Below are 26,276 nucleotides of genomic sequence, written 5' to 3' on the forward strand. Positions count from 1 at the left end.
CGTGAGTTGTGTTTGAATGTTGGTGATGAGCTCTTCTAGGTTTTTGGAGACTGTTGTGGGAGGCATGGTCGGGAATGAAAGCACCAATTTGTTAGGTTTGTGCTACTGCTATACTAAACTAGGGTTACCATAAAACATTCTCTGCCTTCATTCATATTACTTAGCGCCTTTTAAGGGTATAAGTGGGTCATGGGCCTTACAATTAAAACTGAAATACATAATAATAAATGGCAGACTTCTCAAGTAGTGGCCTAGTTTTATCCAATTACAAAATCATTCGTCCACATGGGTTGCTTTTTGGGCCTGGTAATTTTACATGGACCGAGTCTAACAACCACTAACTAGTTTATAGTTTTACAAGAGAAAAGAAACAGATTTTAATTTTTTTTATCAGGAAAAAAAATCTATTTTGCAATGGTTAAATTACCCCCCACCCACCCCCATTCATACTGTAAAAAGCAACAATGTGTAAATTGGATTATAAATACTGTCAGTGCATGCATTAACATTGTACTGTAATTTATTTATTTTACTTTCTACACTATATAAATTAGAATAGTTGTAGTGTAGTCCTTTTGAAAATTATTTGTTAATGGAAACATTTTCACGAGCTTTTTATTTATAGGCGTTTCTCTTAATTTCTAACTTAATTTTAAATAGTTAAATTTAATATTGTATTATAATATAAATATATATTTTTTATCATAAATCCAACTTCATTATTAATTTTAATTGTATCAATTTATATATTTATCATATGCATTGTTTTGTTACACACGCTAAAATACTAGCACTACAAATCAATATAAATCCTTCATTTCTTTAGATAAATTAAAATTAAGATTATTGATATTTCATTGATACTATATTTAATTGATGTTTCAAATTTTGTATTCGTACATCATAATAACAGTAAGAATGAGTTTTAATTCGAATAATCTATCAACATAACTTCCCCTCACATATAAATTTTTCATACATTTAATTTGCATTTATCTAAAGTAAAACATTCGGTACGTAGAATGTAAATATTTAATTGTTCTTAACTATTTTCATTTATAATTTTCAATTGAGTTAAACAAAACTCAAACAACGCAAAGTTTACCTTGTTTATTTTCCCAAATTTAATTTTCGTGTATTGTAATTGTAAAACTTTAGACGGTTAACTAATTAAAATTGAAATAGATACGATTTTCTTAATTGATACAACAGTCTATACTACCGTGCAGGATGCATATTGATGACATTGATATAGGTGTTCTCACAAGCACAGACGTTAAGCATTATTCTGGAGCTAGCCAGCAATGTTTTGCGAACTCACTTTCTCTGAAAATTATTATTATTCTGAAAGTATGGTTGTGGAGGATCAACCCCCCAGAAACCGTTGAGGTCCTGTTTTTCCTGGGGGAGAAAAGAAGAACTCGCTGGTGACTGTTGCACTGAGTTGGAGTTATCCCCTATATTATTATTGTGAAATGAGATACCACTATGAGAAATGCTGGAAAATCCAAATTCCGGCATATTCGAGACACCCCCTCTTTGGCCATGGCTATGCGCGTTTTCCTGGAAACATGCTGGAATTGTTATATTTTCCTCTCCTGGTATTGTGCCTGAAAGAGTATTAAATGCAAATTCTAGGCATGGATCTGACCAAGAATCCATAAATGAAGCACCGAATTCTCTTTCAGAATTATCGTAGTTTATTGTTTCGGGTTGTGGTTCTTCTTCGAGAATTGTTTTGTTTATATCAATTTCTATTGGGTTCCCAGATTTAATACGTTGGGGCTCTCTTCCATTAGAATTCCTGGCTACACTGTCTCCATCCTTGTAAGACTCTCCAGTTGCAAACTTTGGATCAGTTCCACAAGATGTGGAGTAGGTCGTCACCTCGGGCTGGTTCTGGACTTGTTTTGATGTGTGGCAAACAGTATTAAACTCTATCTTGGTCTGGGACTGGTAGGGATCATCACGAGTTTCAGCATCGATTCTCTTCTGCTCCATACTCTGAAGTGTCTCCTTATTTGGGGTCTCACTAACATCAGGAGTCACAGCAGGTAAAATGTCCGCAGCTGGTGCATCAACTGGCAAAGCACCAGAAAGAGTCTTAATTGCAAATTCTAAGCAAGGATCTGACCAGGAGTCCCCAAAAGGTGTGGGGAACTGTGAATATGATCTTTCATCATCGACATTTTCATCTTCATGCCTCCGCAATTGTTCATTGGGAACCGTTTTGGTATCATATGACTTCTCAATCTTGCTCAATGATTCACGACACAACCTGTCAGATGCCTGGACAACAAGTTTGGATTCTTCCCTGTCATAAGGATGCCCAGACACTCCATTAGTTAAACTCGCAGTAGCAGCTACATTGTCATTGCACGACTTTTGAGGGGCGGCGTATTCAACAGCTTTTTCAGTAGGAAGTACCTCAGGTTCATTGCCAGCAAGTCGCTTTGACAACTGCCTTGGCACTGTAGGCTCCTTTTTGTTCTTGGATTTCTTTGAATTTACACGTGAGGTTTTGTCACTGCTGTTTCCTGTAACATTCTCAACCAACCTATTTTTGGGAGATGTATTAGTTTCAGAAACCCTGGCATTACCATTGTCAGTTGAATCTTCAACCGGTAATGTACCTGTGAGGGTCTGAATTGCAAATTCCAAGCATGGGTCAGACCAAGAATAATGAAATGCAAAGGATTGCGCAAGTTCTGATTTCTCATCTTTATTTATTTCTTTGTCGTCAAATTTCTTCAGTTGATTGCTAGTTATGGGTGTGGCTTCGGGAAGTTTTCTGCCTTTATTTGACGACTCTCCATTTATTGTTGCATGATCTGCAAGCTCCATAACTGGCTGACCATCACTTTGCTGCAAGGTTGCTTTGACCTCACCTTTGGACTTTTTACTTTTATAAGCTTTTTTGTGGGAAATGGAGTTGCTCATCAGCTTGGGTTGAAGTCCAGCTAATCGTTTTGAAGCACGACAAAAAATTTGTTTTTCTTTCTTGGTTCCAGATTTGTTTGAGTTCAACAGCACCTTTCCTTGCTCTTCACGCCCAATTTCCAGGACACCACTCGGCAGCTGAGATGATTTATTTGTCAAATCAGTGTCTAAAATACTTATCTTTTTTCCGAAATCTCTTTTAGGAACTTGAAGAGCCTGTTCATTGGCCACACAGGTCAACTGGTCATGTTCAACCCCAGAAAGTCTCCGTGAAAAACGGCGAGCCACATTGGACTCCTTAGTTTTGGATAAACTACGGTTGCTGTGATTCTTTTCACTAGCATGCTCCATCATATTCACAACGTGGTTCTTCTCTAGCACATCATCTGCAGGATTTAAGTAAAAACATCTTCATCAGAGAACTTCTTCTGATTCTTTCAACAATATAACTTTTATTAGCACTAAGCTACCTGAATCAAATGTTTTCATCATGTCAGGAGTGTGTGCAGTTGCATTTTGTGATTTCTAAAATATCACATTTTGTGACTTCTTACCTACAGAATGGCGGCGATTTGTTGCAGACTGCTTTAGTTTCTGTTTTTTGCCAGTAGATGATTGCTATATTGAACAAAAAACAAAACAAGATTTATAAATTTTTCTCATCTTGATTTCCCAAATTAAAAAATAAATATATATGTATGATTTGTTGGAAGGCCATACTACACAAAATGCTTAGTACGGGAAGGAGAAGCCTACATTGGTACTAATGGTGGAACTTGGGACGCAAGCAATCCCAAGACAATAATGGGGTAGAGTTTTCAAAAGGAGTTGCATAAAAAATTCCAACCCAAGTATGATTTGGACCAGTTAGTTCGGGTTCAAGATGTGGGATTAGAATCAAGTTATAAAACAGAAGCAATAATTAAGTTTGAAGAGGAAGATTTAGAACCAAGGAGGTGGTGGTGAAGAAACCAATCATATGGAAGGAAAAGTAGTGAGAACAAATACATTAACGATATGATGGAGAGGAACGACCTAATCCGTCAATGGCAGAGAAATGATGGAAGAAAAATAGAGGGCAGCCATTTCCTGGGTAGATCAAGGTTGGAAAAAAATTTAATGAAACATGCCCCATTATGTTCGAGTACCAAGGTTGGGCAGGCTGCTGAGTTCTACCCATCACTCAAGCATTTCAAGACAAATTTTGAGATATAGCAAGATTGAGAGACAAAACGAGTGGGCAAGAATGTCAAGCCAAGGATAACTTTCCACATATTGTGGACAGGGTGAATCTTTTACTTATTTATCTATTTCTTTCCTTTTGGAGGGGGGGGAAGGGGGATAGGGTATTTGTTAGGAACAGGGCCCCCAATTAATAAAGTTTACATCAAATGAGCCTAGGAATCAAGTGGGTTAGCTCTGATAGTTGGGAAGTGTTAGCAAAGCTGTTGTAGTGGTTAAGGGGAGGCAGTTAGGTAGTCATTTTGTCCTGGGTTGGAGAGTAAGTTCTCAAATTCCTAGGGAGTAAATAATTTTTTTATCATTCTTGCACTTGTTGATTGACCCTAGACTGGGTACCACTGATCCAGAGTTGGAGAAGGAACTTAAATAAAATTTACTTTTTCTTTTCAGTTAATTTCCGTATTCTGAAACCATAAACCCTAAACCACCGTATTCTATCATACACCATAGTACATCATTAGAATACCATTGAAAGATAATATAGAAAGTGCAAAAGGAATGCAAGCCACGTTCTGTTGAATATAAAAATTAATAAGCATGCAGTAATCAAAATTTTGACAATAACTCGAACTTGTTTATTTGCAGCTTGTTTTCAAACTAGTCCAGTAAGATTTATAGAGTTTTTCTTTCTTTTAATCTTTGAACAGTTACTAAAAGCTACCATTGTAAGATAGAAAATCATATTAAGTAGACAAGCCTTACAGTTATGTTGTCTTCATGTTGGATTCCTCTTTTATATGGTTTAAGCACACACGTATCTATATCGCCAGAATTAACATAACGCAGTGCATCCTTCTTGGAGCGAAATACATATCCACTCACTGGATCTAAATATAACTGTTGAAAGTATGAACCAATCATAATTTATACAAGTACTAAACATCTGGAAAGCAGTATATTACACTATGATGTAATAAACCAAACTGGATATTATTGCTAACCACCTCCCAAAAGAAAACTAGATTTGACAGAAACGAGATACAGAGCGAGATTATACAATATTCATATCCATATGTTTTATTTCAAATGTATTAAAAGGGGGCTGTTAATATACTCATACTTGTTTTTTAGGAGTTTATTAGCAGGATAAACCTCTGCGAGTATTTAAATAAGTCCAAGTTGTAATTTCCCAAAATACTCCATCTAAAAAACAGAGAAGTATACTAGTCTGAGTGGGTGCTAATATACTCCTATTTGTTTTATAGGATTACTTTAATGAATCCAATTCTTAAAATGCTGGCTTAATCTTTATAAAACACAAAAAAGTATCTTAGCAAGCTCAGTATTGAAATTTTCCTCTTTCGGATGGAGAGGGACAGCAAAGCATATATGTGTCAAATATCAATGAATTCATACCAGATCTTTCTTCTTGCCAGTACCACCCTTCCTAACCTTGGCTTCTGTTATCCACCCAGGTGGTAAATCCTCAACTTGGGACTTCTTGTCCGAATCCTAAAACATTTCCAAAACTAAAATATATTGAAAAACAGTTGTATCACAATAACATAATTTTCAAAGTTCTAATAGTATTCAATGGACAAAATAGAAATTCATCCAATCCAATGATCAATTTCACTAACGATATTTTAAAATGTACAATACCGGATCTATCCTTTTGCCGTTACTGCCCTTCCTAATTTTGACTTTTGTTAAATGCCCAGGTGGTAAATCCTCTATGATGGACTTCTCAACAGCATTCTAAAATAAATTTCCAAAAATTATAAGGAGTGCATATTCGAAAACAAGTTTGTCAAGATAACTCATAGCTTCCAAGTTCTAATAATACTAAATTTATTCAAGAATCAGTTTGATGAACAATATTTTAAAAGGTACATGATATTTTTTTTATCTTTTTACTGGATCCATAGCTACCTTGATTAATAGTTTTAGAACACAAGCTTAATTCAGATAATAATAACTACACCTATTTACTTATGCAGGGGCATAGATTAATAGAGAAAAACCTATGCACTGACAGGGTAAAATAATTTTATACAGTCATCATATAAAATCCACCATGTATAGTAAGTTTGTTGATTTTTACAATAATTATCTTCGAAGTCATACCAGCAATCATTTACAATTGGATGACAATGTAAAACTATTTTACACTGTCAGTGCATGAATATTAAACTTATCTATTGATCAGATTGCTATCAAACAATGTGATTGACAGAGTTTTCTTTCCTTTTAATCTTTTAATAGTTAACAGTTAGAAGCAATGGGAATTAGTAATAGTTGATAAAAGCTACCATTGTCAGATAGTATAATTCATATTGAGTAGACAAGCCTTACAGATACTTTGTCTTCATCTTGGTTTTGTCGTTTAAATGGTTTAATCGCACACGCACTTATATCACCAGACTTAACATAGCGCAGTGCATCCTTCTTGGAGCGAAAGACATATCCACTCACCGGATCTATATAAAACTGTGGGAAGTATAACCCAATCATAATTTTACATAAGTACTAAACATTTTTCTACAGCAATATATTACAATATGACGTAAAAAACCAAACTAGATTTGATTTGCTAACCACCACCTCCCAAAAGAAGAAATACAATTAAAAAAACTAGATTTGACAGAAATGAAAGATTATATAAGTCATAAATATCCCTTTTATTTTGTTTCAAATGTACCAAAGGGAGGCTGTTAATATACTTCCACTTGTTTCTAGGAGTATTATAGCATGCTACACGTCTGACAGTATTTTAATAAGTCCAAAAATATAATTTCCTAAAATACTCCATCTAGAAACAAGGAAGTATACTCCCATAATTTTTGTAGGATTATTTTCAAAAATTCAAGTTTTAACTTTCTAGCAAGCCCTGTATTAAAAAAATCTTCTTTTGGGTGGAGGGGAACAACAAACCGTATATCTATCAAATATTGATGGAATTTCATACCAGATCTTTCCTATTGCCAGTACCACCCTTCCTAACCTTGGCTTCTATTGTCCACCCAGGTGGTAAATCCTCAACTGGGGACTTCTCGACCGTATCCTAAAACAACGTTTCAGAAACTATAAAAAGTGCAAATTGGAAAACAATTTTATCACATCAACTCATAATTTCGAACTTGTAATAGTATTCAGTGGACAAAATAGAAATTTAATCAATATTCAGTTTCACAAACAATATTTTGAAAGGTACAATACCGGATCTATTCTATAGCCATTACTACTCTTCTTCATTTTGACATCTGCTATCTGATCAGGTGGTAAATCCTCAGCAGTGGACTTCTCAACTGCGTCCTAAAATAATATTTCCAAAACTATAAAGACTGCATATTGAAAAACAATTTTATCAAGATAACTCAGATTCCCAAGTTCTAATAATATGCAATAGATTAAATAGGAACTTTTTCAATAATCAATTTCATAAGCAAAATTTTAGAGCAAATTGCACTAACTCACTGTAAGCTCTAGTCAAATTTCCACCGATGCCCCTCCACCCTTTTTATCCCTACACTATCTTTCATTAATTGTTTGAAAATCACTGTATAGACACCCCTTATACGTTACACTGACTCCCCTAAATTATTTACAAAATATTACACTGGATCCCCTTCAAGGAAGTTAACATAACATAAACATAAAAAATAAAAAAAAACAAGGGGTCATGCGTAATCTCAATAATCAGAGGGAGTTAGAGGAATTCGCTCTATTTTTAAAAGGTGCTGCTACACATCTATTATACTTTTACTGAATCCAGAGCTACCTTGCTAAATAGTTTTAAAACAAAAGTTACATTCAGATAATGATAACAGATTGACATTCATATAATGCTGCACAGTGAATTTGTTTACTATCAACCATTATAATGAAAAATTAATGCCAAACTTACTAAGTTACTAGTTTATTATGAAGAAACATTTTGATATCTCCCTGCATTTTATTTAACGTGTGCCTGGAGTTTGCAAACTTGATTTTGGTCAGTAATGGGCATATAATGACATGCTTTAGGATACTTATACTTCATAAGTGATTTTTGACGATATGAATGTTTCCATAAGATATTGATAAAAAAGTCACTTTTAAATTTGTAATTACTGAAAAACAGATCATGATATGAATTTTAAAATATAATATCTATATTATAATTTATAAATAAAAGGTACAACAAAATCTGTGTTGAAATTAAAATTAAAATTTAATCAAAGGAAACTACTTTTTGTCCTATTTCATGGCTTTGGTCAGATAAAAAGGTAGAGAAAATGGTTCAAGTAATAACAAGAGCTGCAATCCTCAAATGCACAAGTTGATAAAAGAGTTGGATGGGTATCACGTGTTTTATTCCACCATATATCAGTGCTTAAATGTAAACACAAGAGAATTATTGCTTTTAATAAAACTGTGGTTTAGGATCAGAATCAAGTTTGCTCATAAAGAAACACAAGTTCATTAGATTAATTCCCGTTTGTTTGACTGAGGAAAATCACGTTTGGGATGGGCAAGTGTCCATCAAACGTGCTATAAGCTAGTGCTTCATTGAAATCACGTTGTTCCTTGTTTTGCCAATTGAAGGTATGCACTAGAGCTTCCAAATCACACCTCCAGTCTTTGTTCATTTTAATAATTTTGGATAGTATTACAATAATTGTTTTGACACCAAAACATTCATGCAGAGTATAATGTTACATGACCTGCTGTAGGAATTAAAAATCATGTTAATTAAAGTGTATTTTTTGCCACATCATAAAACAATTGCTATAAGATAGTTATTCAATCTTTTAGCATGCCACACTCTCAAATCCAAGGCATTTTCATTACCTAATCATTACTTTGAAGTGAGAAGCACCTATCATAAGGTACTCAACTTATTATTTAAATTTGGATTTTCAATCAGTGGGATAGCATATAGTATTTATTCAAAAAAGCTTGCCAGCACCAAGTTAAGAAAACATTTTGTAGCTTCAACGTCTATAGGCTGAACGGAAATACAACAATGAGTAACTTTTTTATAGATGATTGATGGTTCAACAAGTAATACTGTAATATTCCAATTATGTCATAAACATTAGACCTAGCAATGAACAAGTTAAGAAAACATTTTGTAGCTTCAACGTCTATAGGCTGAACGGAAATACAACAATGAGTAACTTTTTTATAGATGATTGATGGTTCAACAAGTAATACTGTAATATTCCAATTATGTCATAAACATTAGACCTAGCAATGAACAAGATCCATGAAATCAACAAGAGAATTTAAAGAAGCCCTTCATTAACAATTTCAGCTATAGTACACACGATAATTAGTTATAGCCATGTTCCAAAATACCCAGGATGATAGTGATAGTACTAAGGCATTGATGACACCAATGACAGACTACCAAAATAGATAGATACAAGTAATAAGTATATACGAAAGTCCAGAAAGTAAACTAGGACGAAAGACATCTTAACAAAAATATCAGTGAAAGAAGCTCAATCCAAACACAGCAACAAGACACACAAAAAGAGTGAACAAGACACTTAAGTAGAACTTAATGCAGGTATTCCATCTCCAGTGAATCTTTTATTACAGACTGCATCATCATTTCACAGCTGAGCAAATACACTTTGTTTATTAAGGTTGTATCTTCAAGTTAAAGTTACAGCTTGGTCTTTTAATCACAAAGATAGAGTAAACAGAACTCCTGAATTAATTATCTTTAATTCTCATGACACTACAACTTCATTCATCACAAAATTCCTATTATGCGAATAACCAATTGTGCATGTACCACAACAGTTTAATAGACGATAACAAGATAAAATAAAAACAGTAGTTTTGATTATAAAGTAAACAAGAATTAAAAGAAAAATAGAGATGAGAGACAAAGAGATACAAACATTGCTTTTGCGCATCTTTTCCTTCTTGGAACTGTGACTGTTGCTGTTTACAGTCTCAAGATATCGTAACACCTCAGGTTTGGAGTAGAATTTGCATCCAGTTGGATCAATGTAACACTGCAAAAAGAAACACAGATTTACAGCATGATGATGAGATGTATCATTAATGGCAACCAGCAAATGCACAACAGGCTCACCTGCATATATTACTAAAAAATTTACTTTACCATTTTAAAAGTAATTAATAGAGGAGAGTGGACATACAAGACAAAGGATAAACCCACATTGCTGTTATGCAATTAATACGTCAAATAATAATACTCCAAAACAGAGCAAGAGATTACAATATCAAGAGGTACATAATCATATGTTCACATTAATTGAAGAGTGTAGTATTTACAGTTTTACCAATGAGTATAACCATTATAAATATTTTGAATACGGCATTGAAATGTATGTCCCAAAAACCAGCTCAAACCAATGCTCATCACTAGCCAGGCAGATCAGGAGAACAAAAACTGCATTTGTCCTACATACTAATAGACACAATTGCAAGTAAGAATCAGCACATATTCTATATATTTCTGGTTGATCCTGTGATAATCCTGCTAATAACAACCCAAGCATTGAGCAGCTAAAGATCTCTTGGGCTTCCAGCTAATTCTTGATTCACATTTTCAAGGAAAACTTTCCACTACAGATGCTTCAACAGAAATCTTTATCCATGTTGCACATTTGGATCTAAGGAGTTGTGCACGTTATAGATTTAAGCTGGCAATTGTGTGTTGCTAGCAATGCTATCTACTAACTAACCGCAACTGGCCTTAAATGGAAGAACAAGAACTTACTGCAGCCTATAAGAATAGAAAATAGATACAAAAATGACAGAAGATGTCCTAATCAAAGTTGTCAAGGTGTGTAACAGTAATATTTGCATCATACTTAAAGAGATTCTGTTACCACCTTATACCCACATCCCATATTTGCACCACTTTTTCGAGTTTTGGATTCCACAATCCAACCATCAGGTAACCATTCAGGATGTTCATTTGATTTCTCTGCAGTCTGAAATTATCAAACATCAGCAAAGTGGTGAGTGATAAGAGTTTAGCTAAAATGTGGAAAACAACATCCTGAAAACAAAATATAAATTCTATAAAATTTTGCACTTACCTTGCATTTTGTGCTATTGATAATCTGTCTATTGGTTGCTTCAGCCATTTTATCTTGGGCTTTACCCATTCTCAGAAACGATGTTATTTAAGAGAACTTTTCAGCCTAGTTTCAAATTTGTGTCATCAGACAAAGCCCAAAAAGTTTTCCTTTTAACAAGTAATTCCCTCAATTTGGCAAAACCAAAAAAGATCATTCTAATTTGATTCATTGAATCAAGGAGGACACACTATCAGCGCACATATTAGAAGCTGTGACTTGACCTCCAAGATAGTAGTTACCATCCAGGATTGCTTTCCTGAGACAAAAGACAGTCATGTAATTAAAAAGCACCAGAGAAGGAAAATTGGATAATATACAATCAAGTGGCATCTAAACATGAGACATTCACTAGATTATGAAACAAATAAATACCTTAATATGTCAATATCATTGTCTTCTACTATTGTAGTCAAATAGTAATTTCACATACAATAAGAGAGAAAATTTTAAAACAGATTCCCCACCAAATTCAAGATTAGTTGAAAAAATTACACTAGTTATGAATGGCCACAATTGAAGTCAATGAGAAACGAAATATAGAACAGAACCAGACACAACAATTACAATAGTACAGCTAAATATTTGTCCATCTCTTGAAATTTATCTCTATACATTATTACAGGGCGTGTACACAAAATAGCCATAAACTAAAATATTACAGTTTACTAAGTGAATAAGCAGTTTCTGCTGTGATTGTACTTAACCTCTCTCTCTCTCTCTCTCTCTACACACACATGTGTGTGTATATATATATTATGTACCTAGTATTGCATATTCACAACAATTTACGGCATGTAAGATGCATCCAACCATGATCGTATGAGTAAATTACAGATTCCGCACAAAATAAAGATAACTGAAGACGACTCTAGCCTCTCAGCTTTAGGATACTACGTTTGAACCTAAGACGACGTAACCAACACACGACAATTTTTCGTTTCTCGGTTAGACTCTCTATTATGGCGATTAACAGAGTAGAATGGCGAGTAAAAGAAGATTTTCATTATGGCTCGAATAAACATGTTAAAGTAAAATCAGAGAAAAAATATAATGCGATATAAAAATCCTAAATCTTCTTGCTGGAAGCGAGTAATCAATTACCCTAAGCCATCGATTCTGGATCCGAGACTGCTCCAACGCTGAGACCGTGAACAACTCCACTTTCAGTACCTTCAGACTTCAGAGCTGAGTGATTGGGAATTCGGGATCGAGAAGGATTGTCCTCGTTTAACTAATTTATACGATAAAAAGACGATACCAAAAAAAATACAGATATATCTATCTAGAGTGACTCTGGATACCTAGTCTCACTCCTACTGTAAAAAATGTTATTTTCTGTCTTTTTGTCAAATTAATAATCGTTATTTAAATATTTCTTAAAACAAAAGTGAATGATAACTGTTTCATCCAACTGGTGTAAAGGTGCTCTTTGAACTGTATATTAATTTTACTGTTTTACACCGAGGAACTGTACATTATTACTAGAGAAATCAAGTGTTTTTAGTGGTTCGTCAAATTTAGTAAAGAGTGTACTTCTTTTATATTAATTTTATATTAAGAAGTGAATTTAAGTATGATTTAATTTTATAGTAATTTTTTATTGGATAAGATTTTTATTGGATAAAGTTTGCACTCATCTATATATTATGAAATATTTCTATTTTTGTGGGGTCTCCAACCGAGACCTCTAATTTATGTGTGATACTATATATTTAAGAATGATATGATAATGATGTAATAATAGTCAAACACAAATATTCAATAGGATAAACTCTAAATAACACATTAAAAAGTTGACTATAACACAACTTTATTAAACTGATGTATAAGATAAGATTTGCATTTAATTACATACTATAAAATATTTACATGATACACTCGCTAGGGTAAACTCTAAATAACATATTACAAAGTAGACTATAATACAACCTTATTAAATCGGCTTAAAAGATACAATTTTCATCTAGTTATATACTATAAAATATTTATACAATGAGATCTTCAACATTAGAAGATAAAATATACAATTAAAATTTAATATAAACTCTAAATAACATTAAAAATTAGACTATAACACAAATTTATTAAACCGGTTTATAAGATGAGATTTACATATAATTATATATTATAAAATATTTTTACAATGAGATCTTCAACATTAAAAGATAAAATAAAATGTACAATTAAAATTTGATATAAATAAAAATTGTATATTCACAACACTATAGGATCAAATAAAAAGTGTATAAATATTTTTTGTCTAAGTAATAAAATATAGGGATTTAACCTAGTTAAATAGGTTAAATCATTACCTATATATAAAGGTAGGGATTTCTCACTTTAACGACTTTAAATTGTTTTTCTATTTTATTATTGTTTAATATTTTGTTTTATTAATTTATTTTGATTATTTAAACATTTAATAATTTTAAAAGTTAATAAAGTAGTTTTTTAATTTTAAAATTTTATTTTATTTGTTCTCACTTAACTGACAAGAGAGTGAAGAGATTGATACGTTAATTTTATTTTGTTGTCACCTAACTGCAAGAGAGTGGAGAGATTGGTACATAAGTTTTATTTTGTTGTCACCTAACTCACGTAGGGAAGAGATTAGTTACTTTACTCTTTTAAACTGATATTCTTCTTTATTAAATAAGCAGTTTTTTAATTTTAAAATTTTATTTTATTTGTGATCATTTAACAGACAGGAGAGTAGAGGGATTGATTCTCCTATCTAAAACAGTTATCATAAGCAGTTTTAAATGTATAGCAGTTTTTTCATTTTTTCTTTCTTATTTTATCTCTTTTCTTCCTTAAATATATTGAAACCCAATAACATATATCTCGTCCATACAAATACACATAAATTTATATTTAAATATATATATATATATATATATATAATACTAAAAATTAAAAATAAAAAATGTTGTGTTCTCACTGGTAATAATAAAGAAAGTAAAAAAAATAAAATTTTAAAAGAGTACAAGAATAACACCGGCACTTACTTTTCATTTTTTAAAAAAATTTACTTTTGGTTCTTATAGTTCTACGAATATACAATTTAGGTTCTTGGAAAAATTCAGTTGCACACAAGGTTTTATATTTTTTTAAATTGTTATTTTAAATCACCTAACATCTCATTGATTTCTTTAAAAAAAATACTAATAATATAAGCTTTAATGCTTTTTTTATGTTATTGTAGTCGGATGGTATATTATTAACCAATAAAAATTATTTTATTTAAAAAAAATAAATATTAAGAAGTAAACTTTAAATATAATTTAATTTTATAATGATTTTTTTATAGGATAAATTTTACACTCATTTATATATTATAAAATGTCTTAATCTATGTGGGATCTGCAACACAAATACAAACACTCGCTAGGGTAAACTCTAAATAACATATTAAAAAGTGAACTATAACACAACCTTATTAAACCGACTTATAAGATAAGATTTGCATTTAATTATATATTATAAAATATTTACAGTAAACTTTAAATAACATATTACAAAGTACACTATAATACAACTTTATTAAACGATTTATAAAATAAAATTTTCATTTAATTATATATTATAAAATATTTATACAATGAACATTAAAATAAAATATACAACTAAAATTTTATATAAACTATATAACATTAGAAATTGTACAATAACACAATCTTATTAAATTGGTTTAAAAAAAATTACATATAATTATATATTATAAAATATTTCAACATTAGAAGATAAAATAAAATGTACAATTAAAATTTGATATAAATAAAAATTGTATATTCACAAAATTATAGATAAAATCAAAAGTGTATAAATCTTTTTTTTGTCTACATAATAAAATATAGGGATTTAACCTAGTTAAATAGAACAAGAGGTTGGCACGCGCCGAAATAATGGAGTAGTATTATAAGAGAACCTTCCTATGTCCGCGTTGATTCAATTTCTGCAGGAGAAAAACCTGTCAATCTTCTCCTCTTCACCTTACAATCCAATTCCCTGCGATATCTTTCAATCTTCTCTTACTCTACCTTTTTCAAAATTCATTCACCACCTGTTCGATTCCCTTTCCAATTTCGATCCACGAACAATAACATATATTGATTAAGCATTTTCCCCAAATTATAGACAAAGAAAAGTAGATAATAAAAAATCTCAGAGTGGTGTTGATCGATTTGCAAATCCGAGAGTAAAACCTTGTTCTGCCATTACTACAATTTTTTTTTGTCAGATGGCGTTTCAGGAGAAGGCAAACAGGTTTAAAAGGCAGCCAGAGAAGAATTCCTCTGCTTCAAACAATGGAAGAACTCCAGGTGCTGTCAAATTCTCTACCGACACGGAAAGACTTCAACATGTTAATAGCATACGCAAAGCCCCCGTAGGGGCTCAGATGAAGCGTGTTATTGATCTCCTTTTTGAGGTATATATAATTCTTCAATTCCATCTTTTCTATATGATTAAAAAATCTGTGTTGTGGTTTATTCATCATGTTTAGTAAAGACCGAATGGATCAATTGGTATAAAGTTGTTCTAGCTTAATAGGTAGTGGCAAATATACAGCTAAGTTGTACGTAGCACCCATGGTTGTATTAGCCAAGTTGGATTGTCTCTCGGGAAAGATTTTTGTGATTTCTAAATAAAGATGCTTGATCAGCAGTGTTGAATATACAGCTGAAACATAGAACCCTTGATGATCCTGACCGATTCAAGTAGTTTTGTCTTTCATGTAAGATACTTGTGATTTCTAAAAGAATGTTCTTAGAACCCACAATGATCCTAACGGACTCAGTATTGTCGTCTCCCGTCTTGTGCTCTCTAAAAAATGCACAATGACCAGTGTCGAATATGCAGTTTCGTTATACTTTATAGTGATCCGAACTCAAACAGGATTGACTCTCGTGAAAAGTGAAAAATACCCGTGGTCTATAAAAAAATGCTTAATCAGCAGTGTTAAGTATGCAACTGGGTTATACTCAGTACACATAATTGTCCTAATTTACTTTAATAAAATTGTTTATCGTGAAAGACGTTTGTGGTCTCTAAAAAAATGTTTAATTTTAAGGATCTTTACCAGTGTCCTAAAGACAGTTAAGAAATTCAAAATAGAAAGCCTTTATCAGAATTCACACTAAGAGTACATTGCAAATCACAATGAAAGTGAATTAATGATAATATTTTATTGAAAAATTGAATTCATTTTGGCTATTTTTAATATTACGTTGTTGATTATTGGGAAATGCATGGTGCATAGTATGCTTTTCTTTTAGCCTTCTGTAAGTTACTTTGTGTCTGATGATCATTCTAAATTGTGGTTAGTGAGTGTCATTGATGCTCAGTGTTTGTGCTTATGTTTGCTTTACAGACCCGAAAGGCTTTAACGATGGAGCAAATAAATGAAGCGTGTTACGTGGACATGAGAGCTAATAAAGATGTTTTTGAGAGTATGAGGAAAAACCCAAAAATAAAATATGATGGGGAAAAATTCTCTTACAAGGTAACTTTTATCAACGTGTATATGTACTGTACCTTTCATGTTTCAGTTTTAGGTCCGTAGTTTGGTTTGTGATACTTGGCATTGCTTTTTCTCTGCAGTCCAAGCATGATGTTAGGGACAAAAGTCAGCTGCTTTTCCTGGTACGTAAGTTTCCAGAGGGCATTGCTGTTGTTGACCTAAAAGATTCTTACCCAACTGTGATGGAAGACTTGCAGGTAAATTATTCTTGTTAGTTAATTGTTTTGCTTGAATTTTTCTTGGCATTCATTTTTCAATTGCACTGGTGGGATTTTGAATATAGATATATTTTTCACTACCACATTTGCCTTGGCTCGTTGTGCAGGTATTCATATCTCACAGATTTGATTTCTTCCCATGCATATTTGAATTTTAGGATAAATCATTTGTGCTAAAATCACTAATCACTGTACATGTGAAAGAAGTTTAAATAATCAAATGTTATGAGCAATATCAAGGATGGATATAAGTGTTGAAGAGTCTACATCGACTAGAGAAAAGATCAAAATATAGTATATAAGTACGTATAAATCTTAGCTTACAAGTCGTTTTTTTGGTTGAGTTAGACTTAAATTTCACCTTCTTAAAATGCTATCAAAGTTATTTAGAGTTTATCCTAACAAGATGTGAGCATCGTGTCACCTGTTATCGGGCTTTCCCTAGTCCCGTGCTCAAGATGTTACGTCCTTGCCATGAGGGAATGTGTTGAAAAGCCCATATTGATTAAAGACAAAGTCAAATTATAGTCTACAAGTGAGTGCAAAGTTCACCTTACAAGTTGGTTTTAGGGATGAGTTAGGTTTAAATTTCATTTTGTTAAGAATAAAAATCAAATGCTTTTGCAGGAGAGGTGTGAAGTTCTTTTATGATGGTAGGTTTACCTGTTATATGGACAAATTAAAATAGTGTAAATATAGTTTAAAAACTAGTTATATTATACCTACCCTGTGGTCTTAGCTCTTTCAAGGAAAGGAACAGGTCCAAGTGTATATTTCACCCTTTATTTGTGCTTTCAAGCACATTCTAAATAGCTTTTCATTTTTTTTCGTTTATTTTGAAGTTTGTACTTGAAAGCTTTGCTTTTTCATGCAATGAAACTCTATTTAGGCAAATTCATATTGTGGATGCCATAAAAATAATAAATTATTTAAAATAAAGTTTTCTCTAATTTACAAAAACTCCACCACAATGAGATTTCCACACCTTAAATCTACATAAAATTGTGCTATGTTAGCATAACTTGAAGAGACCACTATAGATACAGAGGTTGTCTTTCCTACTTTAAATTTATATATTATTATTTTGAAAGCAATGAATGACATAGTTGAAAAAGATTGAGTTTCAAATATGGTTAGCACTTTTGCTTATACCATCTTGTTGTGAGTATATAAAACGTAAGGATAGAAAGTCAAAATTGCAACTTTAAATAAACTTTGGAATCTTACAACTTTAAAATATGTTCATGTCAGTTAAGGGTAGGTGCCAAACTAGAAAATTTGGGTGAACTAAATGTGATCTTGATTTATGGACTAATTTGCTTATTCACTAGAACTGCACATGAATGAGATTTTAAAATCATTTTACCCCTTTCTATCAACCTCGAGTTGCCAATATTGAATTATTCCATTATGGCTGGTATGGAAATTGATTTTTCTCGTATATGGGATTTTGAATTCTCCGATACTTGAGCAAAAAGTTGAACTTTGAATGTCTTACCTGAAGGGGGTTCAGTTTTGTACCAAGTATTTATTAGAGTGGTATTCCATTTTGTAGAACATTGCAATTGAAATTTATTTGTTTAGTCTTTCCATGTCTCCTTCGTTTGCGTACTTTAGTTTGTCTCTGTTCTTTTCTTGAAAGACCATTCTGTGTCTCTGCTTCTTAGAGGTTTACATGATACTGGGATAATAGTACATGAGTGAACTTTGTGGTATTCTTTTTTTGAAATATTCAAAGAATGGAACTACTTCAAAAATTTGATTTGCAAGATCTAATACTTGGATGGTTTGTAGCGGTGAGGTGATTTTCTTAGAGGCAGTGAGGAGTCAAAATTTAGTAAATGATTGGTTTCTCACGGAACAAGACCTTATAAAAGTTATTGGTTTCTCTAGGCTTTGAAAGCTTCAAGGGAGGTTTGGCTGTTATCTAACTTTGACTCGCAAGAGGACATTGCCTACCCGAATGATCCTAAAGTGCCCATGAAGGTGGATGATGACCTAAAACAGCTTTTCCGGGGGATTGAATTGCCTCGTGATATGATTGACATAGAGAGGGATCTACAAAAGAATGGAATGAAGCCTGCTACTAACACTGCAAAGAGGAGGAGTGCAGCGCAAATGGAAGGCATTTCAACAAAGCCTAAACCTAAGAAGAAGAATGAAATCACTAAGAGGACCAAGCTGACTAATGCCCATCTTCCGGAGCTTTTTCAGAATTTAAATAATTCCTGAGTCGATGAACAAGTGGCGAGTGGTGAATGAATTCATATAGCTCATCTGTTGACATAAAACATGTGGTTAGAAAGTCTTTATGTCGTTCAGTTGGGTATGGGCTTTTTTATTTGTTAACAAACTGCTTCTGGTTTGGGATGTACAGAATCAGTTGGAGGTAAACAATGGCCATAGCAAATTCAAGGCATTCTTTCTATCTATACTTATACACGATTCTAAGGCCAAAGGGTAACGATGGCCAGATTCCATCTTCTGGTGTTTTTTCTAAAACAAAAGGGCACACGACGAACCATGTTAGCAAACACGATCAATTGGCTGAGTGAAAAACATTCATAAGAGGTTCTTATTGGTACTTTCTACCGTTGTTAACAATTTTTTTTTTTACTTTATACACATTAAGGATGTATTCATCATTCCGTGTTTATTGCTGATCTTAATAAGGTGTTATGATCTATATTGCTATTGAAGTATGACCCGTTTTCACATATAGTGCGCAAAAATGATCTATTGTTGCGTTTGGCTAAAGTGGTACCTTGAACTCTCTTTACTCATCAAATGTATCAATTGTTATAAACTATTTAAGTAACTATAATGAATGTTCTATTCCAACTCCGTTACATTGCCAACCATTGAACTTGGTCCTTTCAAAAGCCTCGTACTTCAAATATTTTGTAAATAGTTTTCATCTCTTTATTCAGCTTCTCTTCTGATGATTAACCCATGGTTATTAAAGGCAGTTAATTGCGGTTTAAAATGTTTTCTGCTAAAATTAGAAAGGCTCTGCAGTGGTGCGCACTTCCTTACTTCACTGACATAAAATGCAGTAGCACGAATGCCATAAAATCTCTGATTTTGATTAATAGAGTTAATGTTTTAAAAACATTCATTTATATACTTTATTCTTTAAAAAAAGTTTCCTTTTTTTCTTAACTAATACCTTCAAAAAGTTAATGGACGTGTCAGTTAATTCTATTAATCAATTTCACGTTTTAGTTAGAAATAATCAAAGTAAACCTTTTAAAAATATAGAGCTAGATTCAGACATATCAAAATGCAAAAAACTATAAAACACAAAGTCAAGTCTAACATCCTCAAATTAAACATTAAAGATATACAATCTTATGATTCTATATATTCAAACTTGATATTTACAAAATGATTCATATATATTACATTCAAAATAAGAAAGATTAAAAAAATATGAAAATATAAATATTTAAACCATTTTCTTTTATTTTGTATGGTCATTTGTTTGTGTATCAAAACATTCTCACTAATATATCAAACGATACTATAAATAGCTCATAAGGTAAATTAAATAAAAGTAATGAATGTACATACTATTATTTAATCAATAATATTCACCTCACTTATCAACTCAACATTATTTATATAAATATATATAACTTTTGTTATGGATAATAGGTAACTCACTATGCTTAAAAGTAATTGTGTTTGCATCACATTAACATAGATTTACCTTCTTGCTAATAACTAATTCCACTTATTTGGGATTTTAAGATTGAATCACAAAGTGATTTCTCTTAAATTATCATCTTTTAATTTATTATTAAATTAACATTCTTAAAATGCATAATTTCATTCTAAAATATTTATGTAGCATTATAATTCATTCATCCTCCCTCAAAGGTTCAACTATCGCTAGAGTTAATCACCACATCTGAAGTATTATCCGTTTTAAAAGTCGGTGCTCTGTCACAATTTTATCCTTAAAAGTGCTTTGTTGTGTTGGAGAAAGAATGAGTATATAAATTACCCTTGACTTCGATTCCAAAGTGATGTAAGACTATATTGACGGTACTGAAACACTTTATTTTTAATAAAACTAAAATAAATAATTTTAAACCAAATTCCCTTTAATCTAGCACTTAAATATACTTCTTTTAATTCAATTGAATTTAATCTATTAAACAATATAGCATTCCAATATCAAATATCTCACTAAATTAAAGCAACATCAATAACTCAATCTAAACTAATATATTACTAAGCAAAATGGTTTACATAAACCTAATACATTATCCATCTCATATAATCCTTGCCAACAATACCTCTCATGGTATCATCAGAATTTACAATCTTCAAACTTAATCGTACAATTAAATTTCAATTTTAACATCACAAACTAAAATCCAAATATTGTATTGTCCTAGGATTTTATCTCTTCTAGTTTTATTCTCACAATATCAATTATTTCCAAAACAATGAATTAAATTAATTTTCCTTATCTTAACTTCTTTACTCTTTAAAAGAATTGTTCTAAAATATCTAAAAAGTTAAAAGTCCTAATTTGATTTCAAAAAACCTAGTTTGCAGACTAAATATATAACTAGAGATCTAGACCAGCAAATATTCATTTATTGGACTCAAATGTCACATGCAACCGTGCAAACTACACATGCATCCAATATGACAAACAAAAAGAATTAGATATTTGAGGTAGAAAAATACTCAAAACAAAAAATTGATCAAATCAAAGTTGTTGTTTTTACTTTATCACCTTTTAATATAAAATTTATATTATATATATAACCATTATATCTTTTAACTATAAAATAATTAGCTTAAACTTTCTCCCCTAAAGCAAAATATTTCAAGAAAACATCCCATTACTTACTTATTCGAAGGCTTTTAAAATTATGAAACAATGTTGAAGATAGGGTAGTAAAGAGTAATACTATATAGGATGGGAATAAGTATAAATTAAATAAGAAATGTTAATAACACTTTCTTTTTACTTAAATTGATTGAAAATCACAAATTTTAAGAAGTTTCACTTCTAGATCAATTAAACCAATTACTCTTATATCAATTTTTCTTCTTATCATGTAAAACTAATGATTGAATACTGATAAAATGTAAATAAATAATTATACGATTAATATATGGTTTAAATGCAATTGTTTGAAGACAAAGTTTGAAAGGCAAAAAACTAATTATAATTACATGAAAAAGCACCTATTTTAAGAAAGAATTAAAATAGCATAATAAGAGTAAATTGGTAATATTTTTAAAAATTATGGGAGACAAATTCTTCTTCCCTTATTTCTATGCTAGTTTGTCTTCTTCAAATGAACAACAGCTTCAAACAGTACATAGGAAAAAACAGCACAGCAAGCAATATTAAAATGTGTAACAACATATAACAAATCTAAAGAGAATTTGTTCCTTCATATGCCTAAGAAACTTAGGCACTAAAGCATGCAAAGAATTTCCTTGGTGTAACTCCACGGCTTCGAAACTTTTCAGCTGTCTCCTCTACTCCCAGAAATTCTTCCCTTTTCTGAGCCTTAACATTTGCCCTTTTCTCTTCAGCTAACCGGTGAATTTCAGCAACTTTATTCTTCATCTTTTCAACATACTCAGCCTTCTTTCTTTCCATGTTTTCCTGTTCAAAACAATTTTTTTCAACTTTAATCAACTGTTCAAATAAGGTTAACACTATAAAAAAATTCATTAAATAACAACTAAATTTAGATAAAAAAATAATCATTTATTGTATTAATCAAATTAAACACTATTTTAGACTACAAAATTATTAATATCTAAAGTAGTTTTTATTGTTAATAAAAATTTATAAAATAATTTATAAATTGATATCTAAATTAGTTACTAAGATTTTAACTACTAATATTTAGAATTTAAGATATTAGTAGATAAAACTTTGATAATTAATAAATATCAATTTAAAAAATAGTTTATAAATTTTTATTAATAAAAATTACTTTAGATATCAATAATTTTTTAGTCTTTAAAATATCTCTAATTTAATCAAATAATAACTAACTATTTTTATCTCTAAAATTAGTTGTTTCAGTAATGTAATTATTAGTGTCTTTGTACATGTAGTTAATCACCTCAATTTTCTTCAGTTCTGCCTCTACTGATGCTTTCCTGCTATCCTCCCACAACTCAACAGCAGAATGCTTCTTGTATGCCCTGAATGATCAATGAGAAAATTGAATAATATATAAGAAATTTATCCATAAAATTATTGAAAAAAGTTTTGAGTCAGAGGTGATACAAAGTAATGGATAAACTTAAAGAGTTACCAAAGAATTGAGATATTTGAAACCCTTTTCAATGATGAAACATTGCATTTACCAATGGAACCAAATAACTCCAAACTATAGGTGAAAATGGTAAACAAGCATTTTCTTATGAAGCATGTTTCTAGTGAATGAACAAAAAAGAATAATATTTGATTTGGATTATGTTAGATACATGAAGATTTATCATCAATAGTTATTAGCTGATTATTTAAGATGACAACTCGCCTGTTCTCTGCTTTTGTCTTTTCACTTTCCTCCCATGCTTTAATTAAAGCCAATCTTTTCTCTGTTAAAACTCTTGCAAGCATAACATCTGGTGAAACAATATGAAAAGGGTTACGTTTCTCTTGAACCTTCAATAAGCACATAAAAGATTTGTTAGAGAATGACCTTTGCTGACTGAATCCTCTGTATCCTTTTCAGCAGCATGATCTTCAACCTCTGAAAAAAACACGATGGAGAGAATGAATAGTAGTTGGATAAAATATATAATACTGCATGCCTAATGATGTAAATTACCATACACACATAGAAGAATATAATAGAAGCATTAAAACAACACGAAGTAAATATGTTCTGCTTCAGAAGGGAATTTTAACAGCAAAAGTCTTAACTTAAAAAAAAATAAAATTGTCTTAAAGTTCTTCTCGATTTCCCATTTTATAATATTCTACCACCAAAGATAAATAAAGAGTTGCAGTTCCTGGAAGAAAAACTACTTTCCTTTTATTGTACAGTTGACAATACCAAACAAACCTTGAAATTAATTCTGAGGGAAAAAATTTTCATGACAACCAAAGCAGAAAGAATAAAAAAAAACTCAAACAGGTACCCAAAAAGATAAACAAACTAGATAAATCAAAAGGTTCAAAAGAAAGAGGCAGATAAAATCTAGAGATAAGAAATATGTAATATGATGAGAAAACCCTTTTGAACACATGAGAAGTACAGCCACCGGACAAATTCTTCTTCAAACTTTATTAACTTCGAACAAACTAAATAAAGAGAAGAGTCAAGAAAAAAAAGAAACAGAGCGTCATGATCGTCAATTCTACTTTTAATCTACACGCTAATCACCAAGAAAGAAGAGTTTATAGAAACACTAGCAAGAAGCATCCTTTATGATTTGACTAAATACCAGAAGGAAAAAAAAAAGCCATGCATAAAGTGAGTTTCTGTTAAGCTTAGTAAACAAATTCATATTCAGATTCTGCTTTCCATATATTATAGTCTCTCTGGAAAAGTGTCAAGAAGTAAAAGAAAGCGGGATGAGAGACAGTCATAAGAGTTAGAGATTTACTTTGAACAGGTGGAGAAGGAGAAGTTACGTTCTCATTTGAAGGGTCGGGTTTATCTGATTCTTTTTCCTGAAGAGGAGGAACAGAGTCGACAACAGCAGAGTGTGACTCTGTTTCTGTTTTGTTTGAGACTTCTTCTCCCATGATGTCTTGCTTATTGTGGAAGATGCAATGGATGAAGATGAGGAGTGTTATGAAGTTAAATATATAGCATAGCAAAGATTGAAGAGATTGGACAAAAGGTTGAAAATTGTAAATAACAAGGTTGTGAGTGACAGGGTAGCCTCGTCTTGCACAACAACGTAAGGGCGCGGCGAAGTTTCAAGTTGGGCCCAAACACAAGTACGCGAATATTCACGGCATTCTTGTGTTTAATAGTAGTTACTTAGTTAGTTACTACCTATGATTTTGTCTTTTCTTGTTCATTATAACACTTTTTTTAATACATATCATATATTATATATTGTTATTAGATTATATTCAATCTTCTTGATTCATTTATAAGGGAGGTGAGAGATTTTAAAAATTAATTTAAGTAATTTTTTATTAAAAGTAAATCAGTTTTGATTAATATATTTTTAAATCACCCCTCCCTTCCATATCTGTATTGAAGTAAAATAATTTTAAAATTAATGTTAGCAAAATCCAAAAACTAATTACACCTACATCTAGTGATTATTTTGTGACAATTGAAGATGATTATATAAAACTCAAAATTTGACTCTATAAGCGGTTGCTTATATTTTACACCATTTAGTGACGCGCTTTTAGATTCATTCACTTTATAATCTCATATACCACAATGACATGTGCATACGACTCTTTCTTCATGTTTTAACGTCAAACTTCATGTCATACTTTAAACAAAATTTAAAACAAGAAAATATAGAGAATCTTTGTTTTCTTGCAAATTAAATACTATAAATAAATAGAATTTTTATTTTATTTTCTTTGTGGATAGTAGATTATAAAATTTTAAATAATATTGAACGAAACTAGATCGTAGTAATAATTTTTTTTTTTATCTTAGGATTTCTTTTAAATGTTTTATTTAAAAATTATTAAATAAAAATAATTTTAAACAAAAAAATAGTTATTTGTTATATTTAGTTTTTATTTAATATTTTTTTAGTAATGGTTTATATTAGGTTATATGTTTATCTATTTATTTATACTTTGTATGTGTGATTTCATATACTTTGTTTTAGTTTTTAGAAACTATAAGTTGTTTTATAAGCTTTTATTATTAAGTTAAAATATATAAATTAAATGGTGGAATAGTGGAACTTTATTTCCTTGAAAAATATAAGTTTTTTCTATCTATACTTTTATGTGCATTATAATCTTTAGATAATTTATATATATATATATTTTGATGTAAACCAAGCTTAAAAAATAGATAAAACAAAAAATATATAATATTATTGTAAGTTAGTTAGGATGTTATGTAAAATAAAAACATACAATAATGAACAATGCATATCATCAATCATCATGAGATCTTACCAACTATTATTCTCATATTACATATTTAATTATAATAGAGATAAAAAGACATTTATTTTGATCCATGAGAGTCTATATGTGAATATTTTTTTTTTAACTTTTTTTCTTTTTTTTAACTTTTTTTCTTTTTTTTAACTTTTTTTCTTCATCTATCTCTTCTCATTCCTTTCTTTTTCATTTTTTTTTCTTAATGG

At 30.9% G+C, this 26,276-nt stretch overlaps 3 protein-coding genes across 7 annotated transcripts; 1 reads left to right on the forward strand and 2 right to left on the reverse strand.

The window, feature by feature from the left end:
- Positions 1 to 1,162: 1,162 nt before the first annotated feature.
- On the reverse strand, positions 1,163 to 12,574 carry LOC137811397 (methyl-CpG-binding domain-containing protein 13-like). 5 transcript variants are annotated; one of them, XM_068613125.1, is made up of 12 exons: positions 12,336 to 12,552; positions 11,193 to 11,490; positions 10,983 to 11,084; positions 10,020 to 10,136; positions 7,342 to 7,437; positions 7,091 to 7,186; positions 6,478 to 6,612; positions 5,785 to 5,880; positions 5,539 to 5,634; positions 4,885 to 5,019; positions 3,495 to 3,558; positions 1,163 to 3,326 (listed from the first exon to the last, which is right to left on the reverse strand). In XM_068613125.1, exons 2-12 carry the CDS (start codon positions 11,259 to 11,261, stop codon positions 1,318 to 1,320), a joined length of 3,015 nt encoding a protein of 1,004 aa, XP_068469226.1. In that variant the 5' UTR covers positions 11,262 to 11,490; positions 12,336 to 12,552; the 3' UTR covers positions 1,163 to 1,317. The 5 variants fall into 5 exon arrangements, with proteins under 5 accessions (XP_068469226.1, XP_068469227.1, XP_068469228.1 ...); XM_068613126.1 differs by lacking the exon at positions 5,785 to 5,880 and having other exon boundaries at positions 12,336 to 12,574; XM_068613127.1 differs by lacking the exon at positions 4,885 to 5,019 and having other exon boundaries at positions 12,336 to 12,479.
- A 2,536-nt stretch (positions 12,575 to 15,110) lies between these two features.
- LOC137811398 (uncharacterized) lies at positions 15,111 to 19,690 on the forward strand. The gene is made up of 4 exons (XM_068613130.1): positions 15,111 to 15,663; positions 16,606 to 16,737; positions 16,836 to 16,952; positions 18,867 to 19,690. The coding sequence occupies exons 1-4, from the start codon at positions 15,475 to 15,477 to the stop codon at positions 19,203 to 19,205; spliced, it is 777 nt and encodes a 258-aa protein (XP_068469231.1). The 5' UTR covers positions 15,111 to 15,474; the 3' UTR covers positions 19,206 to 19,690.
- Positions 19,691 to 22,187: 2,497 nt separating this feature from the next.
- On the reverse strand, positions 22,188 to 24,798 carry LOC137811399 (remorin 1.4-like). The gene is made up of 5 exons (XM_068613131.1): positions 24,579 to 24,798; positions 23,669 to 23,719; positions 23,504 to 23,591; positions 23,084 to 23,165; positions 22,188 to 22,614 (listed from the first exon to the last, which is right to left on the reverse strand). The coding sequence occupies exons 1-5, from the start codon at positions 24,718 to 24,720 to the stop codon at positions 22,414 to 22,416; spliced, it is 564 nt and encodes a 187-aa protein (XP_068469232.1). The 5' UTR covers positions 24,721 to 24,798; the 3' UTR covers positions 22,188 to 22,413.
- Positions 24,799 to 26,276: the final 1,478 nt, after the last annotated feature.

This window comes from Phaseolus vulgaris, chromosome 2 (genome assembly GCF_000499845.2).
Source record: "Phaseolus vulgaris cultivar G19833 chromosome 2, P. vulgaris v2.0, whole genome shotgun sequence".
Taxonomy (NCBI): Eukaryota; Viridiplantae; Streptophyta; class Magnoliopsida; order Fabales; family Fabaceae; genus Phaseolus; species Phaseolus vulgaris.

Coding starts and splice junctions, on each gene's coding strand:
- LOC137811397 (XM_068613125.1), bottom strand. CDS start 11,261: ATGGGTAAAGCCCAAGATAAAATGGCTGAAGCAACCAATAGACAGATT. Junction 5,881..6,477: donor AAGATGAAGACAAAGTATCT/GTAAGGCTTGTC, acceptor AATTTATTTTAG/AATGCTGTTGAGAAGTCCAT. Junction 5,020..5,538: donor CTGGCAAGAAGAAAGATCTG/GTATGAATTCAT, acceptor TACTTTCAACAG/TTATATTTAGATCCAGTGAG.
- LOC137811398 (XM_068613130.1), top strand. CDS start 15,475: ATGGCGTTTCAGGAGAAGGCAAACAGGTTTAAAAGGCAGCCAGAGAAG. Junction 16,738..16,835: donor GGGAAAAATTCTCTTACAAG/GTAACTTTTATC, acceptor TTTTCTCTGCAG/TCCAAGCATGATGTTAGGGA. Junction 16,953..18,866: donor CTGTGATGGAAGACTTGCAG/GTAAATTATTCT, acceptor TGGTTTCTCTAG/GCTTTGAAAGCTTCAAGGGA.
- LOC137811399 (XM_068613131.1), bottom strand. CDS start 24,720: ATGGGAGAAGAAGTCTCAAACAAAACAGAAACAGAGTCACACTCTGCT. Junction 23,720..24,578: donor TCCTTCTCCACCTGTTCAAA/GTAAATCTCTAA, acceptor TGTTTTTTTCAG/AGGTTGAAGATCATGCTGCT. Junction 23,166..23,503: donor AAGACAAAAGCAGAGAACAG/GCGAGTTGTCAT, acceptor TTGATCATTCAG/GGCATACAAGAAGCATTCTG.